At 33.2% G+C, this 13,896-nt stretch overlaps 2 protein-coding genes across 2 annotated transcripts; one reads left to right on the top strand and one right to left on the bottom strand.

The window, feature by feature from the left end:
* The first annotated feature begins 5,829 nt into the window (after positions 1-5,829).
* On the top strand, positions 5,830-6,788 carry LOC133834181 (L10-interacting MYB domain-containing protein-like). Its single transcript, XM_062263699.1, has 2 exons — positions 5,830-6,174; positions 6,261-6,788. Exons 1-2 carry the CDS (start codon positions 5,830-5,832, stop codon positions 6,786-6,788), a joined length of 873 nt encoding a protein of 290 aa, XP_062119683.1.
* Positions 6,789-10,536: 3,748 nt separating this feature from the next.
* LOC133834192 (uncharacterized) lies at positions 10,537-11,557 on the bottom strand. The gene is made up of 2 exons (XM_062263709.1): positions 10,790-11,557; positions 10,537-10,677 (listed from the first exon to the last, which is right to left on the bottom strand). The coding sequence occupies exons 1-2, from the start codon at positions 11,555-11,557 to the stop codon at positions 10,537-10,539; spliced, it is 909 nt and encodes a 302-aa protein (XP_062119693.1).
* Positions 11,558-13,896: the final 2,339 nt, after the last annotated feature.

Below are 13,896 nucleotides of genomic sequence, written 5' to 3' on the forward strand. Positions count from 1 at the left end.
TTAATCGCCCCAGCTGCCTATAAATAAGGCAAGGGCACACATTGTACATGATTTAATTCATAGTTTTCAGAGTGAGCACAAACGCTGCCTGAAAACCCCAAGAGAACTTGAGTTAAGCAAGTTCTTCATCATCATAATACAAGTGACTCGTGGACTAGGGTTAATTAATAACCTGAACCACGTAAAATCTGTGTTTCATCTTCATTTTATTTAAGCATTCTATTATTTTGTTGTTAGCAAAAAATCTAGTCAATAATATATAAAATAATAAATCAATCATATAGGAAAATTCTATAGTAGGAACTTAGCTTTTGTCCCCACTAGAATGGTCTTTTTTTTTTTTACACGTGGAGAAATTTTAACCTAAATTTTTTTATATGATGGTGTAATTTGTAGCTATAGTTGACATCCCACTAGTTTTTAGGAAATTCTGAATAATTTACGCTGCCAAAAACATGTTTCAAAACAATTTGTTTCACACGCGTTTAAAATAGGCTTCAAAACAACCTGTTTTCGGCACATGAATTATAATCTAAATTTTTTTATATGATTGTCAGTGTACATTATAGTTATTTAGTTCCTCCCACTGATTTTTGTAAAATTTTAAAAAGCACTGGCAAAAATCAGAACTGCCGGCAAAAGGTTCTCTCGTGAAATCGTAGGATGAATTTTTGTCGGCACGGTTTGTCTTTTGCTAGCGCAACCAACCACGCCGGTAAAAATGTTTTATATTTTTTTGTTCGACTCTTACCAGCGCAAAAATGCACCACGAAAAAGTTTTTCCAAAATTTTTAGGAACTTTTCCCGACGCTTTTAAGCTTTTCTCATAATTTTTTAAATATATTTGATTATTTTATATTTTTATAATTTAAATTATAAATCAATTTAAAAGATAATATTGCTAATTAATTTGATTGATAATAAATAAAACATTACATAATTATCTTTTAAACATAATTAATTAATTAATACAATATAATTAAATTTTTTGCCGAATATTAAATAAAAGAAACTAATACTAAGATAGTTAATTGTCTTCATACAATCAGAAAAATTGAAAATAGCTCTAAGAATCAAAAGCATGATGGTCATCTTCTTAAGCTTATGTTTATTTGCCGAGAAGAGCTACCATGTCCAATTCTAAAGGCAATGTGACATCATAATTGCAACACAAGAAGCAACACATGATGCGTGTCTTTGAGTCATCTCCCCCTAAACATATATAAAACCCATAATCAATCATATTGGGCATGTTCGGTAACTATTAAAAAGCTAATTTTATATTTTTTTAAATAAAAAAATGGAAATATAATGCAAAAACACATTCGGTAAGTTCAATTTGGTTTCTTATTTTTTAAAACTTTTAATCATAACTTTTTTATACTTTAATTTTTTTTTTAAAACGGTTTTCCTCTCCAACCTTCGCATCGCAGACTCTAGTTTTCTTGTTCGACTTCATTGTTATCTACTCTACTATCACTTGCTATTAGCTTTCATGGCTACTTCAAGTATCATTTTATCCCCATTTTATCATCTCCATCATATGAATATCCCATTTTTTTCTCAATCTATTTCTCAATAAGAATATTTTCTCTCTAATATTTGATATCTTGTACTTGCATTGTAAAGGTTCTTGGATCCATATAAAAATGGTGTACTGACTAAATCAGATTCTTAGGGGTTGGATTTTTCTAGTAAGGTATGAATCTATTTATTATTTTTTAGGGATTAAATTTTGTGCTACATATTAAGTGTTATTCTCAGACTTGAAATCTTCCACTTCAGCCACTTTTCATGCTTTTTTTATTTTGTCTTCTTAAAGAATATTAAGGGAAATTTTTTTCCTTAATCTATTATCAGTTCAACATATAATAGGAATATCTAAATGTGAGTGTGAAGAATAAGAATTGAATGGGCTAATTTTAACTTCGGCATCCATATCCCAATCTGAGACAGCTGAGAGAATATAGTTATATATATTTAACTCCCAATGAGTTTAGGCTCAGATTCGGGACATTGCTGGCTAAGAAAGGTGGCTATTTTCTGCTATTTTTGTTTAATTTGTTGGTTTTTCTGATATGGGTTTTGATTGTTTTGCCTCATGATCATGACTTTCTTTCATTTGATTTTTGTGAAAAGATATGATATTGATTGTATGGATTTTGATCAATTGTTAAGATGGTAGCTCTTTCGAATTAGTTTAGTGGTTTTTGCTATTGGTTATTTGTTTTGTGTTGTGGGTTTTATGTGGGTTCGTTGAGGGCAATAAGGCTGATTGTTTCTTGTCATGCTTTTATTCAGTTTGTCTCTAGATAACCTGTTTTTGACTTTTAAGCTACGTTTTTTAATTTACAATACAATTGTTTTCTAAATTTTGCTTACTATGTTTGCTGATTCTTCATCGTTGCTATATTTTATTCTATTAATTGGTTTGAAACTTGAATATGAGCCATTATATTTAATTCAGTAAAAACTAACACGGATGAATGTCCTCTTTTGTAAAACATATTTTAACAAACTTTCACATAGACATTTACTAGTCACCAAGAATGTTTGGCTTGTTTAATTGGATATCTGGTGTAGTTAATTGTGTGTTGGCATTAAACTAGAAGCCAGGATGAAATGGTTTCTAAACTCCAGTTAGAATTTGGTAGTAGTAATTGTCTAATTGAAATATAGTATTTTCTTGTTATGTTTACAATGAAAAATTTATATTCTTCAATTATGAAATGTGGTGTTGATGTCTCCGTATCTAGACTTCCTTGATATATGTTGTAATCTAAACTTGCTTGGTTCAGCTAAGAGAAATTTGTTGTTGAGAAAATCTGTGTTTATGCACTTAAGGTGAGTATAGTTTTATTAGCATTAGTTCTAAGACAGATCGGTTGAGATGCATTAGTACCTATTACTCAGCATGGTTTTCTGACTGTGTTAGAGCATAGAGCATAGAAACTTGCATAACAAAGTCGAAATGGAACTTATTGGGAGTTATTATTGAATGTTAATTGATAGAAACGGCAAGTCATTTGCTATAATTAGGCCAATTTAATTCATTGTTAACCTTAATATAAAATTAAATCTCTGTAACTCTGAATTTAAATCAGAAGTCAAGAGATTGCTTATGATACTCAGCTTCTAGATATTTGGGGAGAGAAGTTACTCTATGAGTTTGGAATTTGACCAAAGGCTAGAGTCTATGAAACATTAGTAATGTTTAAGAATCGTTTGGTACTATTGATATTCACAAGCATCATAAAATTTGAAATCATAGTCTGCAATAATAAAATTGATTTTACTTTTTGGAGTCACCTAGTCAATAATTTCTACTTGCTTGTAACTTTGTTGGTATCTTGTACTTCACAATTAGATACTCAATATTTAGTTGATGTATACTTTTATGGGGTCTCAAGATAAAAGAATCTATGGTGCCATACAATACATACATCATGAGTCATTCAGAGTTTCTCTTAATATTTGAAAGAAGAAAGTTGTTTTCCTTAGTTGGAATATAAAATGTTCCTTGACTTTTTTTACTATGGGTGTAATACAATTTATTATATCCTAGTATTTTTCAAACAACCAGCTCTTTTTCTTGAATTTTACTCTTAGCAACTACTGTGTTCGCTTTCTATTTGATTGTATTGAAAGCCCCGAGGACAGTCTGTGTTTTAGGTTTTTGATAGGTGTTTGCAACCAATGTAATTTCTCAAACATGTTTAATTTAGTAAGAACTATATAGGCACTATGTGAATAATGAAGTTATGCATTACATAACTAGGATGAAAGAATGCTAGTCAATAAGACCAATCGTTGGAGAAAAAATTGCTAGCAAACGTTTTGATAAAAAATTAATTTCTAGCTTCTCTTTGGGCTTAAGTGACAAAGGAATATAAGGGCTTTCTGCTATCTTTAATTACTGTTTGCTGGAAAAACACTGAAGTTCTTATCGAATACTTTGTTTAGCAGTGTCTAGTTTCATTTTTGCACTTATTTTTTATCCTTAGTTTGTATGTTTGCTCCTCTGTCTTTTATAGGATACCTTATCTTTCTTGTACTCTTTTTTTTCATTACATAACTTTTGTTTCATATCCCACAAAAAGGTAAAACTATAGATCAAAATGTTGTCAAATATATCATTAAGCTTGTGAAATCTCGGTTTAAAAGTTTCAAAATTAGTTATCAGCCTTCAGTGAATCTTATTTGTTGTTCAAAGCTTCGAGCATCATTTCTGCTATCTAAATGACTAGAGTTTTTGATATTTAGATATCTTATCTAAACATTGAGGTATGTTTCTAACAGAAATTTAAATCTTTCCATTTTAGAGGAATGCATTGAGGGAATATATGTTGAGTTATTGGCTTGCTAGCTAACTCTGGACCTACTATAAAGCTATACATGAGTTTTTCAAATCTTTGTGTTTTGTGTGTGTTCCTAATATCCAACTTTTTTTTTGTCAGAGTGTCCTAACATCAACTCAAAAGACTATTTATTTGAAATATGCAATGTAAACTTTCATGCTTACACAATGTAATAAAATCATTCTTGTAGGCCTCTTAAATTGAACTAGATATTTTTTTCCCTATTGTCTTGGTGAGAAGCTCTTTCCATACAACCATATATATGGTGCTTTGTTAGTGGAGTGACCATATAGAAGCCATTATATTGTGTAATTTTCATTTCGTTCCCTGTTTTAAAACATCACTTGAAGTTAGTCACTAAATTATAACTAGAAAAATCCCGAAAGATTTTGTTTTGGTATCTGAAGTTGATAGCACGTGAGAGGATTTGCAGTCTAATGATTAGTATTACCTTGGTTCTTGGTCTGTTTTTTTTCTTCTATGATAATAAATGGAACAAGCAATACTTGAGATAAGCAGAGCAGCGGCTACAAGTCCCAGGATGACATAGAACTTCTTAGAAGCCAAGATAGAATGGTTTCTAAACTCCAGTTAGAACTTGATAGTAGTAATTGTCTAATTGAAATATAGTATTTTCTTGTTATGTTTACAATAAAAAATTTATATTCATCAATTATGAAATGTGGAGTTGATGTCTCAGTATCTAGACTTCCCCGATACATGTTGTAATCTAAACTTGCTTGGTTCAGCTAACAGAAATTTGTTGTGGAGACAATCTCTATGTTTATGCACTTAAGGTGAGTATAGTTTTATTAGTATTAGTTTCAAGACAGATAGGTTGAGATGCATTAGTACCTATTACTCAGCAAGGTTTTCTGACTATGTTAGAGCATAGAGCATAGAAACTTGAATAACAAAGTCGAAATGGAACTCATTGGGAGATATTATTATATATTTTACCCTGCAATGACAGTTCAATTAAGAAATGATCTACATCATGATAGAATATATATACATATATATTTATGTATACCTTTTATGTTTTTTGGTGTGTGTTTTTATTTCATATGACATTGTTTTATTTTGTTAATTTGATGAATATATGATCCTCTTCATTGCTATTATTAGAATTACTTACTTGGTAATTATAACTAAATCAGCTTTTCAATTTACTAATGTTATGAATGAAATCTATTTGGAAAGTTTAATATGTTTAAATTATGTTTTAAACATGCCTATGCAATATTGTTTATATTATGATTTTTAAGAATGATTTTTTATTTTTATTGTATTTATTTTAAATATTTGATCTAGTTTGTTCATGATCTGGTTAGTTTCTGGTGTTGTTTTAGGATAGCAAATATATGACATAAATCTAGTTTCTTATTGTTGTTCTTGAAATTGTTGTTTCTTTAGGAATAGTCTTGTTTTTTCATTTAGAATTCTTATTGAATCCTTAGGTCTTACCTAGATGGCAGGCATTGATAATGAAGTTCTTATTATTGAGAACAATGATGAGGCTTCTGTTTGGACTCAAAGGCATGAAGAAATTTTCATCGAACTTATGGAAGAAGAAGTTTTAAAGGGAAATAAGAATACCACAACATTTACAAAGCAATCATGGAAATATATAAAGGAAGAGCTTTGTGCACGAGCAAAAAGAAATTATAGTGATATGCAACTAAGGAACAAATACAATCAATTACAGCAAAAGAATAAGGATTTTAAGTCTTTACTGAAAGAGACTGGTATGGGATACAATGCAGTGACTGGAGAAGTTAGTGCAACTGATGAAGTTTGGGATAAACTTATTCGGGTCAAAATTATTTAAAATGGATTTTATGCTTGTTTTATTTTAATAGGTATTGGTATATTTTATCAATATAATTTCATTTCATGTAGGTTAAGAAGTCTGCTAAAAGATTTAGAAAGAAAAGTTGTAAGTTTTATGAGAAATTATGCACTATCTTTGGTGATACTACTGCAACTGGTTCCAATGCTCACCCTTTAACTCGAAGTCCTTCTAATGATGGAGATAATAATGATGATGATGAAACGTCGATAAGTCCTTCTACTAGGAATGAAGAAAGTGGTTTTGATGAGGATGGTAGCAAAAGAAGAGGTAAATCAACAGCCACTTTAAACTCTCAATCAGTAAAAAGAGCAAAGTTCTCATCAGCTTTGGCAGATGCACTGGCAACATATAATGAAACTGCAAAGCAAAAGACTGAATTGATAGAGAGATCAATGGCAACATCTGCATCACATTACTTATTGGATGAGAATGTTGAAGCTCTTAATCAAATTTATAGAATTAGTGGAGAAGTATACGCAAAAGCTATTGAGAAGTTTGAGAACGAGGTGTCCAGAGCATTGTTTCTAAAGATGCCAGAGCATAAAAGAATAGATTGGTTGCTGAATTTGAAGTGAAAAGTTTAGACTTTGTTTAGCTGTGAACAAGATGACTTTGTTTAGCTATTAACTTTAGTTTTGTTTAGCTATTGACTGGATGAGTTTGTTAAGTTATTGACTAGATGACCTTGTTAGCTATGCTATTGACTGTATAAATTTGTTTAGCTATTGACTGGATGACTTTGTTTAGCTATTGACTCAATGACTTGTTTTACTTATTTTGTTTTATGGTTTGACTTTGACTTTGAGTGTTTATATATTTTTATATATTGAATGTAAAATTTAAAAGTTTTTCCTACTATCAGGATAAAATGTCTTTAAACGTTGCTCGGTTCAACAAGGATGATTTACAGGATGATTCAGATGATAAGATTGGAGAGATTTTGCTATATTTTGCTTGCAAGGAATATAATCAATTATATCTATCTAAGCAACCTTGTAGAAATTCAGCTCTTTTAGGCCATGAATACATTATGGAAGTGTTGCACATCCATTGGAGTAGGTGTTATGATTTGTTCAGAATGAACAAATATGTCTTCAAACTATTTTGTGGTGTTCTAAAAGGAAAAAAATTTATTGAAGAACTCACGATATTTTTTTGTTGAAGAACAAGTGGCTATGTTTTATTTGTGATTGGCCATAATGAATGGCATCATGTGGTTGCTGAACGATTTCAGCACTCCACCTCAACCACATCTCATTATTTTAGGAATGTTTTGAAGGTAATATGCCATCTATCCAAAGAATTAATTACTCCTGTAACTCCTCCACAAATGCGATTCGATCCAAGATACTATCCATTTTTTAAGGTACAAAAATTTGAATTATTTTTTTTCTCTTTCTTTCAATATTCAATAAAAAAAAATCTAATCATTTATTTAGTGTTGGAGCTATAGATGGGACTCATATTTCTGCGCATGTTCCAATTGATGAACAAATACCATATCGAGGTCGGAAAGTGGATACAACTCAGAACGTTATGTGTGTTTGTTCATTTGACATGAAATTCACATACGTTGTCCCTGGATGGGAAGGATCAGCTAATGATGCACGGAATAGCTACTTAGGTATTTTTGTTGTCAAAATGTTTACATAAGTAGTTAACTGCAATAAATGAAATTACATGAGAATTTAACCGCAATTATCCCAAAAACAAATTACAAAAAAGATCCAATCCTATTGAAATTCAATTTTTCAAAGGTAAATACCATTTTGGACTCTGTGTTGCGTAAAAGTTACTGATCGGACCATCTGTTTTGTTAAATGACAATTCGAACCCTGCATTTTGCAAAATGAAACAAAATATTTTTGTTTTGTCAATCGATTTTGGTCAAAATATTTTTAATGTGACCAAAATTCCCTCACTCTTATAAATTAATTAATATTATAATTTAATTTAAATTATTAAATAAAAAGAACATATATTTAATTTTATTTTCTCTCTCCTCTCTCTTCTCTTTCCCTCATTCTCTCCCCCCATTTCTTGCTTCATACCTAAACTCAGTCCACCATACTCAAATTAAAACCTAATCTTAACCTTAAATCAAATTGAAATAAATTCTAAAATATAATGAATCAAACAAACATTACAATACTCAAATTAAAAATCAAATTCAATAACAGGTGATATAAAATCATGATGAACATCACCCATTTCCAGCCAAAATGAAAAAAAAAAAAAAAAACATCACCCACCTAAATCTGTACCAACTATGAATTTCAAATGTGTTCTATGAAGAGATTGAATAACATTAAAAGCTCATTTCTCTACTGTTAAAAAAAATGAATAACACCCTTCGTTGAACATCTTTCGTTTCCAACCAAAATGAAGAACATCATTTTGATGTTCAGACCAAACAAAAAAAATGATACCCACCTAGACCGTTACATCCCCAATGAATTCGACTGCTGCGAGTCCGTTTGAATACCCCTTTCTTGGCTACCATAGAGACGACGAATCTTATCTGACCCATGTGGAAGGGACTAATCCAGATTTATGGGACTGTGAAAATGCCCCAAATTGCTTCCATTGTTGTGGGCACTCAGCAGCCTCGCTGAACAGCAAAAGTGACTCAGACGAACAACCATGGTGATGAAAGCTCAAACTCATATCTAAAATGGAGAAATGGAAGAGGGAACGTGAGAAAGAGGGAGAGTGAGGAGAGAGAAATTTGTTTACTTTTTGTTTCTTTATTTTGTTTTAGTTAATTAATTTGTTTTTAATTATTTTTTATTTTTTATTTTTAAAATTAATTAAATATAATATAAAATTCAATATTTAATCAAAAATAAAAAGTATTTTGGTTATATTAAAAAATATTTTGACCAAAATCGAATACATGATACTATCTTGTTTCATTTTATAAAAGGGATATTTGCGGCAATAATGCCTATGTAGTTCATTTTATTACACTTAAATGCTTATGTAAAAATTTTGGCGGCAATAATGCCTACCGTTACGATTTTAGAGCAGACGTTGGTCCCTGGGCCGTTAGGGGTATATTTGATACACGTGGCACGACCCGATTGGGTTAAATTAGTAAAATTTAAAACAAAAACAAAAAAAGAAAACTAACTGTGATTAATTAATATAACCAAAAAAATCGTTTGTCTAAAACTAATCTAAAACAAAAAAAACTCAAAACTCCAAACCCAGAAAAATGATGAAGATGAAGCTTTCCCCCCGACCACACCCAAACGATCCACCCCCGACAGTATAGCACGTGAACCCAGTAGAAGAAAACTTGTAATTCCTTTGAATTGGGGGTTAGGGCATCTTTTGCATCGGGTTAATGGAGAACGGAAAAAATTGCCATTGTCGACCACCAAGGCCAGTGGTAGAAAGAACGGCTTGGACAAACAAAAATCCTGGGTGAAGATTCAAAACATGCAACAAGTATCGGGTAAGATCTCCATTTGTTTTTGTAATCTTATTCATTGAATAAATGGTTATGGGTGTTCACTAGAAATTTTGTATGTTTTGGTGATTTCAGATTCATGGTGGGTGTAATTTCTTTGAATGGATAGACCCTCCAATGTGCCATCGAGCAAAGGTGGTCATCCCTGGACTACTAAGAAAAATTGGTGACCTTGAAACTGAAATCACATCCCTAAGTACGACAACTGACATGGGAAGTCATCGGCAATGCAATGGTTCTTCAAATGGATTTGAGACACAATCTCACAACCTTCAAAATGTTGGAAGAGAAAGCTGTGAAAGTTGTGCTGAAAGCAGGGGTAGAGTAAATGATGGAGGTCAAATGCAATGTTACTACTTTTTGAATACTATGTATTTTGCTGTAATTCTATTGGTTGTGGTTATTTGGGCTACAAAATCAAAGTAGAAGTTGTTGGTATTGTTAGTTTATTTTTGGGTAATCTTCATGTGCAGTATTGACAATGACAAAGCTATTGCACCCTAGGCATTGATTTGTAATGAATTTTGTTGTAAAATGAAACCCCAAATCAATGTAATCTATCTTGGTCTATTTTGAATTAAGTATTCTAGTTTATGTATATTGTGAAATAAATATGATCAACAACTAGTTACATTCATTACCATAAGAGATAGGTACAAAAATATAGGCCTAAAAAGCCAAATGTATCTGATCTGTACATGACCAATATCATGGCCAGCATGACCCTGTCATGACTCAAAAAACAGACACCAAAATACATGACTCTAAAATGGTCAACATAACAGACACCAAAATACAAGATTCGACCACTAGTTCAAAATAAAATCAAAAGATGAAACTCCTTCCAGTCAGACAGTATCGGGTTGAGCATTGGTTGCACCACTAGTTCCTCCTTTAGCATGTTGTTTCAGTCTTCTTTCCTTCCTTAAAAGTGTGGATTCAGTTGGGTTCTGCAGTGGTGGACGACCTCGCTTTTTGACCACACGATTCTAAAATAGGTTGAACAAACAAATATTTAGCTCCAAATTCACAAAACAATGATAAAGCAACTAATCAATGATAAAAAGTATCTGGACTGAGAAGAAAGCATAAAGTTTATACCTCAACCACCTTAGCAGATTTGCATGTTTCTTTCCTGTGGCCTGTTTTCAGACAAATGCTGCATGTTTTAACTTGTCCAGTTCTTCGAGCTTTCTTTAAAGCAGGTGGAGGTTCATCTGTCTCCCTTCTCCTAGCTTTCTTAGGTCTTCCAGGCAGCTTCGTCTCAGGTGGTGGATCAATTAGGTTGAGTCCTGTCTGAGGCCACATATCTGGACTAGGCATAGGATGCACACTCTGTTCATATGCTTTTTGCAATGATTCTTTTTTATAGAATCCGTGGACATAATCAAAGAAATTACCTCCCATGAACCAGATAGTAGCTAGTGCATGGCCACAAGGAAGCCCAGATAATTGAAACCTCCTACATGTACAAGTTCTGAATTCCAAATCGGCGGCCAAGGCACTACCATTGCTGCATTGAACCTGAAACTGAAACTTGTCAGACCTAGTAACCAGACAATGCTTTGCAACCTGTTTTTGCTTCTCAATTATCTTCAAAATTCTCTTCCCCACAGGTTGAGTCATCTTCTCCAACTCAGCTTTTTTGTTATAAAACCGAGACATCAACCAAAATCTAATTTTCTCTAGTAAAGTTATAATTGGCTTGTCGTGAGCATCAAATATGGCTGCATTGAAACTCTCACACAAATTATTCACCAAAATGTCACATTTTGGGTACTCTGAAATATGTGGCTTAGTCCATTCTGTGGGGTTCTTCCCTGCCAGCCAATTGTAAGCACCATCCGAGACATTCTTGACTTCTTGCATTGCTCGAGCAAACTCAGCTTATGTTGTAGTATTAGCTGCTGCCCACAAAAGTTGCTTAAGTAAAAGTCCAGGATATTCCTTTTTAAAGTTAGCAAGAAGATGTCTAACACAAAACCTCACCTCACACCCACTAAAGATGGCTCCCACTGCATTTTCTAATCCTTTTTGACGATCACTCATCATTGTCACCTTGGTGGGACTCAAACTCCCAATATCAGCCTTCAATAGCTCCAACAACCAAGTCCAAACCTCAGTGTTTTCCTTTTCAGCAACACAGTAGGCAATGGGAAACATGGAGTTATTACCGTCAATGCCTACTGCAGCCAATAAAATGCCCTTACAATATCCTTTTAAAAAGCAGCCATCAAGACCAATTAGAGGTCTACAACCCCCCAACCAGCCATCTCTACATGCCTTAAGACAAATATAAATACGCTGAAATTGCCTTCTCCCATTAACCAAATCAGTTTTCAACTTCACAGTAGAGCCAGGATTGGTAGCCAACAACCTTTTACAGTAGTCATCAAGAATGGTGTATTGTTCCTTGACAGACCCATCCAACATCTTCCTTGCTTTTGTTTTGGCCTTGTAAAATGTCCAGCTAGACACACGTGAGTACTTGGTCTTTGCAGTTATCTCCCTAAATACATTGTATTCCATACTCGGATTTAGCCTAAATTGCTCCAAAAAGTGCTTTGCAAGCCAAGTTAAGGTCAGCTTTTTATTGTCCAAAACAATGCCACAACTATGCTTGTCAACAAGTGTTTTGACCCTCATTGTTTTGCCATCTATCTTGTTAACTATTGAAGCAAACAACATCCACTCACAGTTTGCACCCTTGCACTTAACTCTAACTCTATTTGAATCATTGGCAATAAATACATATTCTCGATCACCTTCAATAAAGTACTCCCTTATTGCATTCCTTAAAATTGTAACAGTGGAAAATTTCATGCCAAGAACAAATTGGAAGTTTTGCATTTTGGTTTTCGGGTTGAATTCATTGGAATTTTTACCAGCATCAAACTCATCATCTGACTTCAATTCGTGTAACTCCTCCTCAGAACATATACCATCTGAGTCTCCATCATCAAGATTTTGAGTACAAAAATCTGAAATTGATTGCCGCCACTTCCTAGGGTCAGACTGTGTACCCATCTCTATCTCAGCTTCAACATCTTGCTCAAACTCTTCCTCCTCCAATATGAAATCTTCATCACTTTGCTTTCCTTTCCCTTTTCTGTCACGCTGAACTTTGTCTTGGCTCTTCTCAGCTGTATTTTCCCTCACATCAGCTTGAACTTTGTCTTGGCTATCCTCAGATGTATTTTCCCTCACATCAGCTTGCTTTCCTTTCCTATTTCTGTCACTTTGAACCGGGTCTTGGTTCTCCTCAACTGTATCCTCCCTCACATCACCAATATCATCCTCTGAATCTGAAAGCACAACCACCTCTGGTATTTGGTCTTCCATATCACTTTCATCATCCATGTAGTCAAACTCTTCTTCATATTCCTCTTTATCAGGTTCATCAAAGGCAGCATCATGAAATTCCTCAGAATATTGATCAGCATCAAACTTTTCTTGTTCCCCATCAATGGTTGCATCAACAGGGATACCAACAACATCTGTAGGGACATCACAATCATCTGGTAATTCCTCTATAATACATCTTTTCAGAGGAGGTAAAATGTTAGCAGGGACATGTTTAACAGCTTCTGAATCTTCCTTCCAATCTAAAAGTAGAACTGTTTCAGGAAAAACAAGAAATATTTCAATCTTTGTAGCCCGATTCCTCTCAATATCCTCTAGAATTCTTAGGATCTCCTTATCCCCTACCACCATGAAGCCCATATTAAGCACCTTTCCTATTGGTTTGTACATAAAACCCACTGGAAGTTTATGCCCTAAGTCCAAGGCCATTCCATCCAATTCCATCCTAGTGAAGTAATCAGTATCCACCCAATCAACATAATCAACTTTACCTCCCTCATATCTTCTATTGCCGAATGGAGTAAACCAGCTCCCCCCATGGTGTATTGCAATAGTGAAGATGTTAGTATGACCACCTGTCAATAGAAATAAAAAATGCAATGTCAACACTTCACACACACACAAACCGAAACACAATATAGTTCACACACTTGAAGAGCAACATAGTGTACCACACGATTGAACCATGGACCACAACAACAAAGATTCATTTCAATAACAAAGTATATATTTCAATGGACCCCACTCTGTCAATTGTATGCACATGCTTCCCAACAACATTTTTAGCCAAATTTAATAATACCACCTACCATAAATCAACATTATTCTCACCCCCAAAAAATTTT

The sequence above is a fragment of the Humulus lupulus genome, chromosome 1 (genome assembly GCF_963169125.1).
Source record: "Humulus lupulus chromosome 1, drHumLupu1.1, whole genome shotgun sequence".
In the NCBI taxonomy this organism is placed as follows: Eukaryota; Viridiplantae; Streptophyta; class Magnoliopsida; order Rosales; family Cannabaceae; genus Humulus; species Humulus lupulus.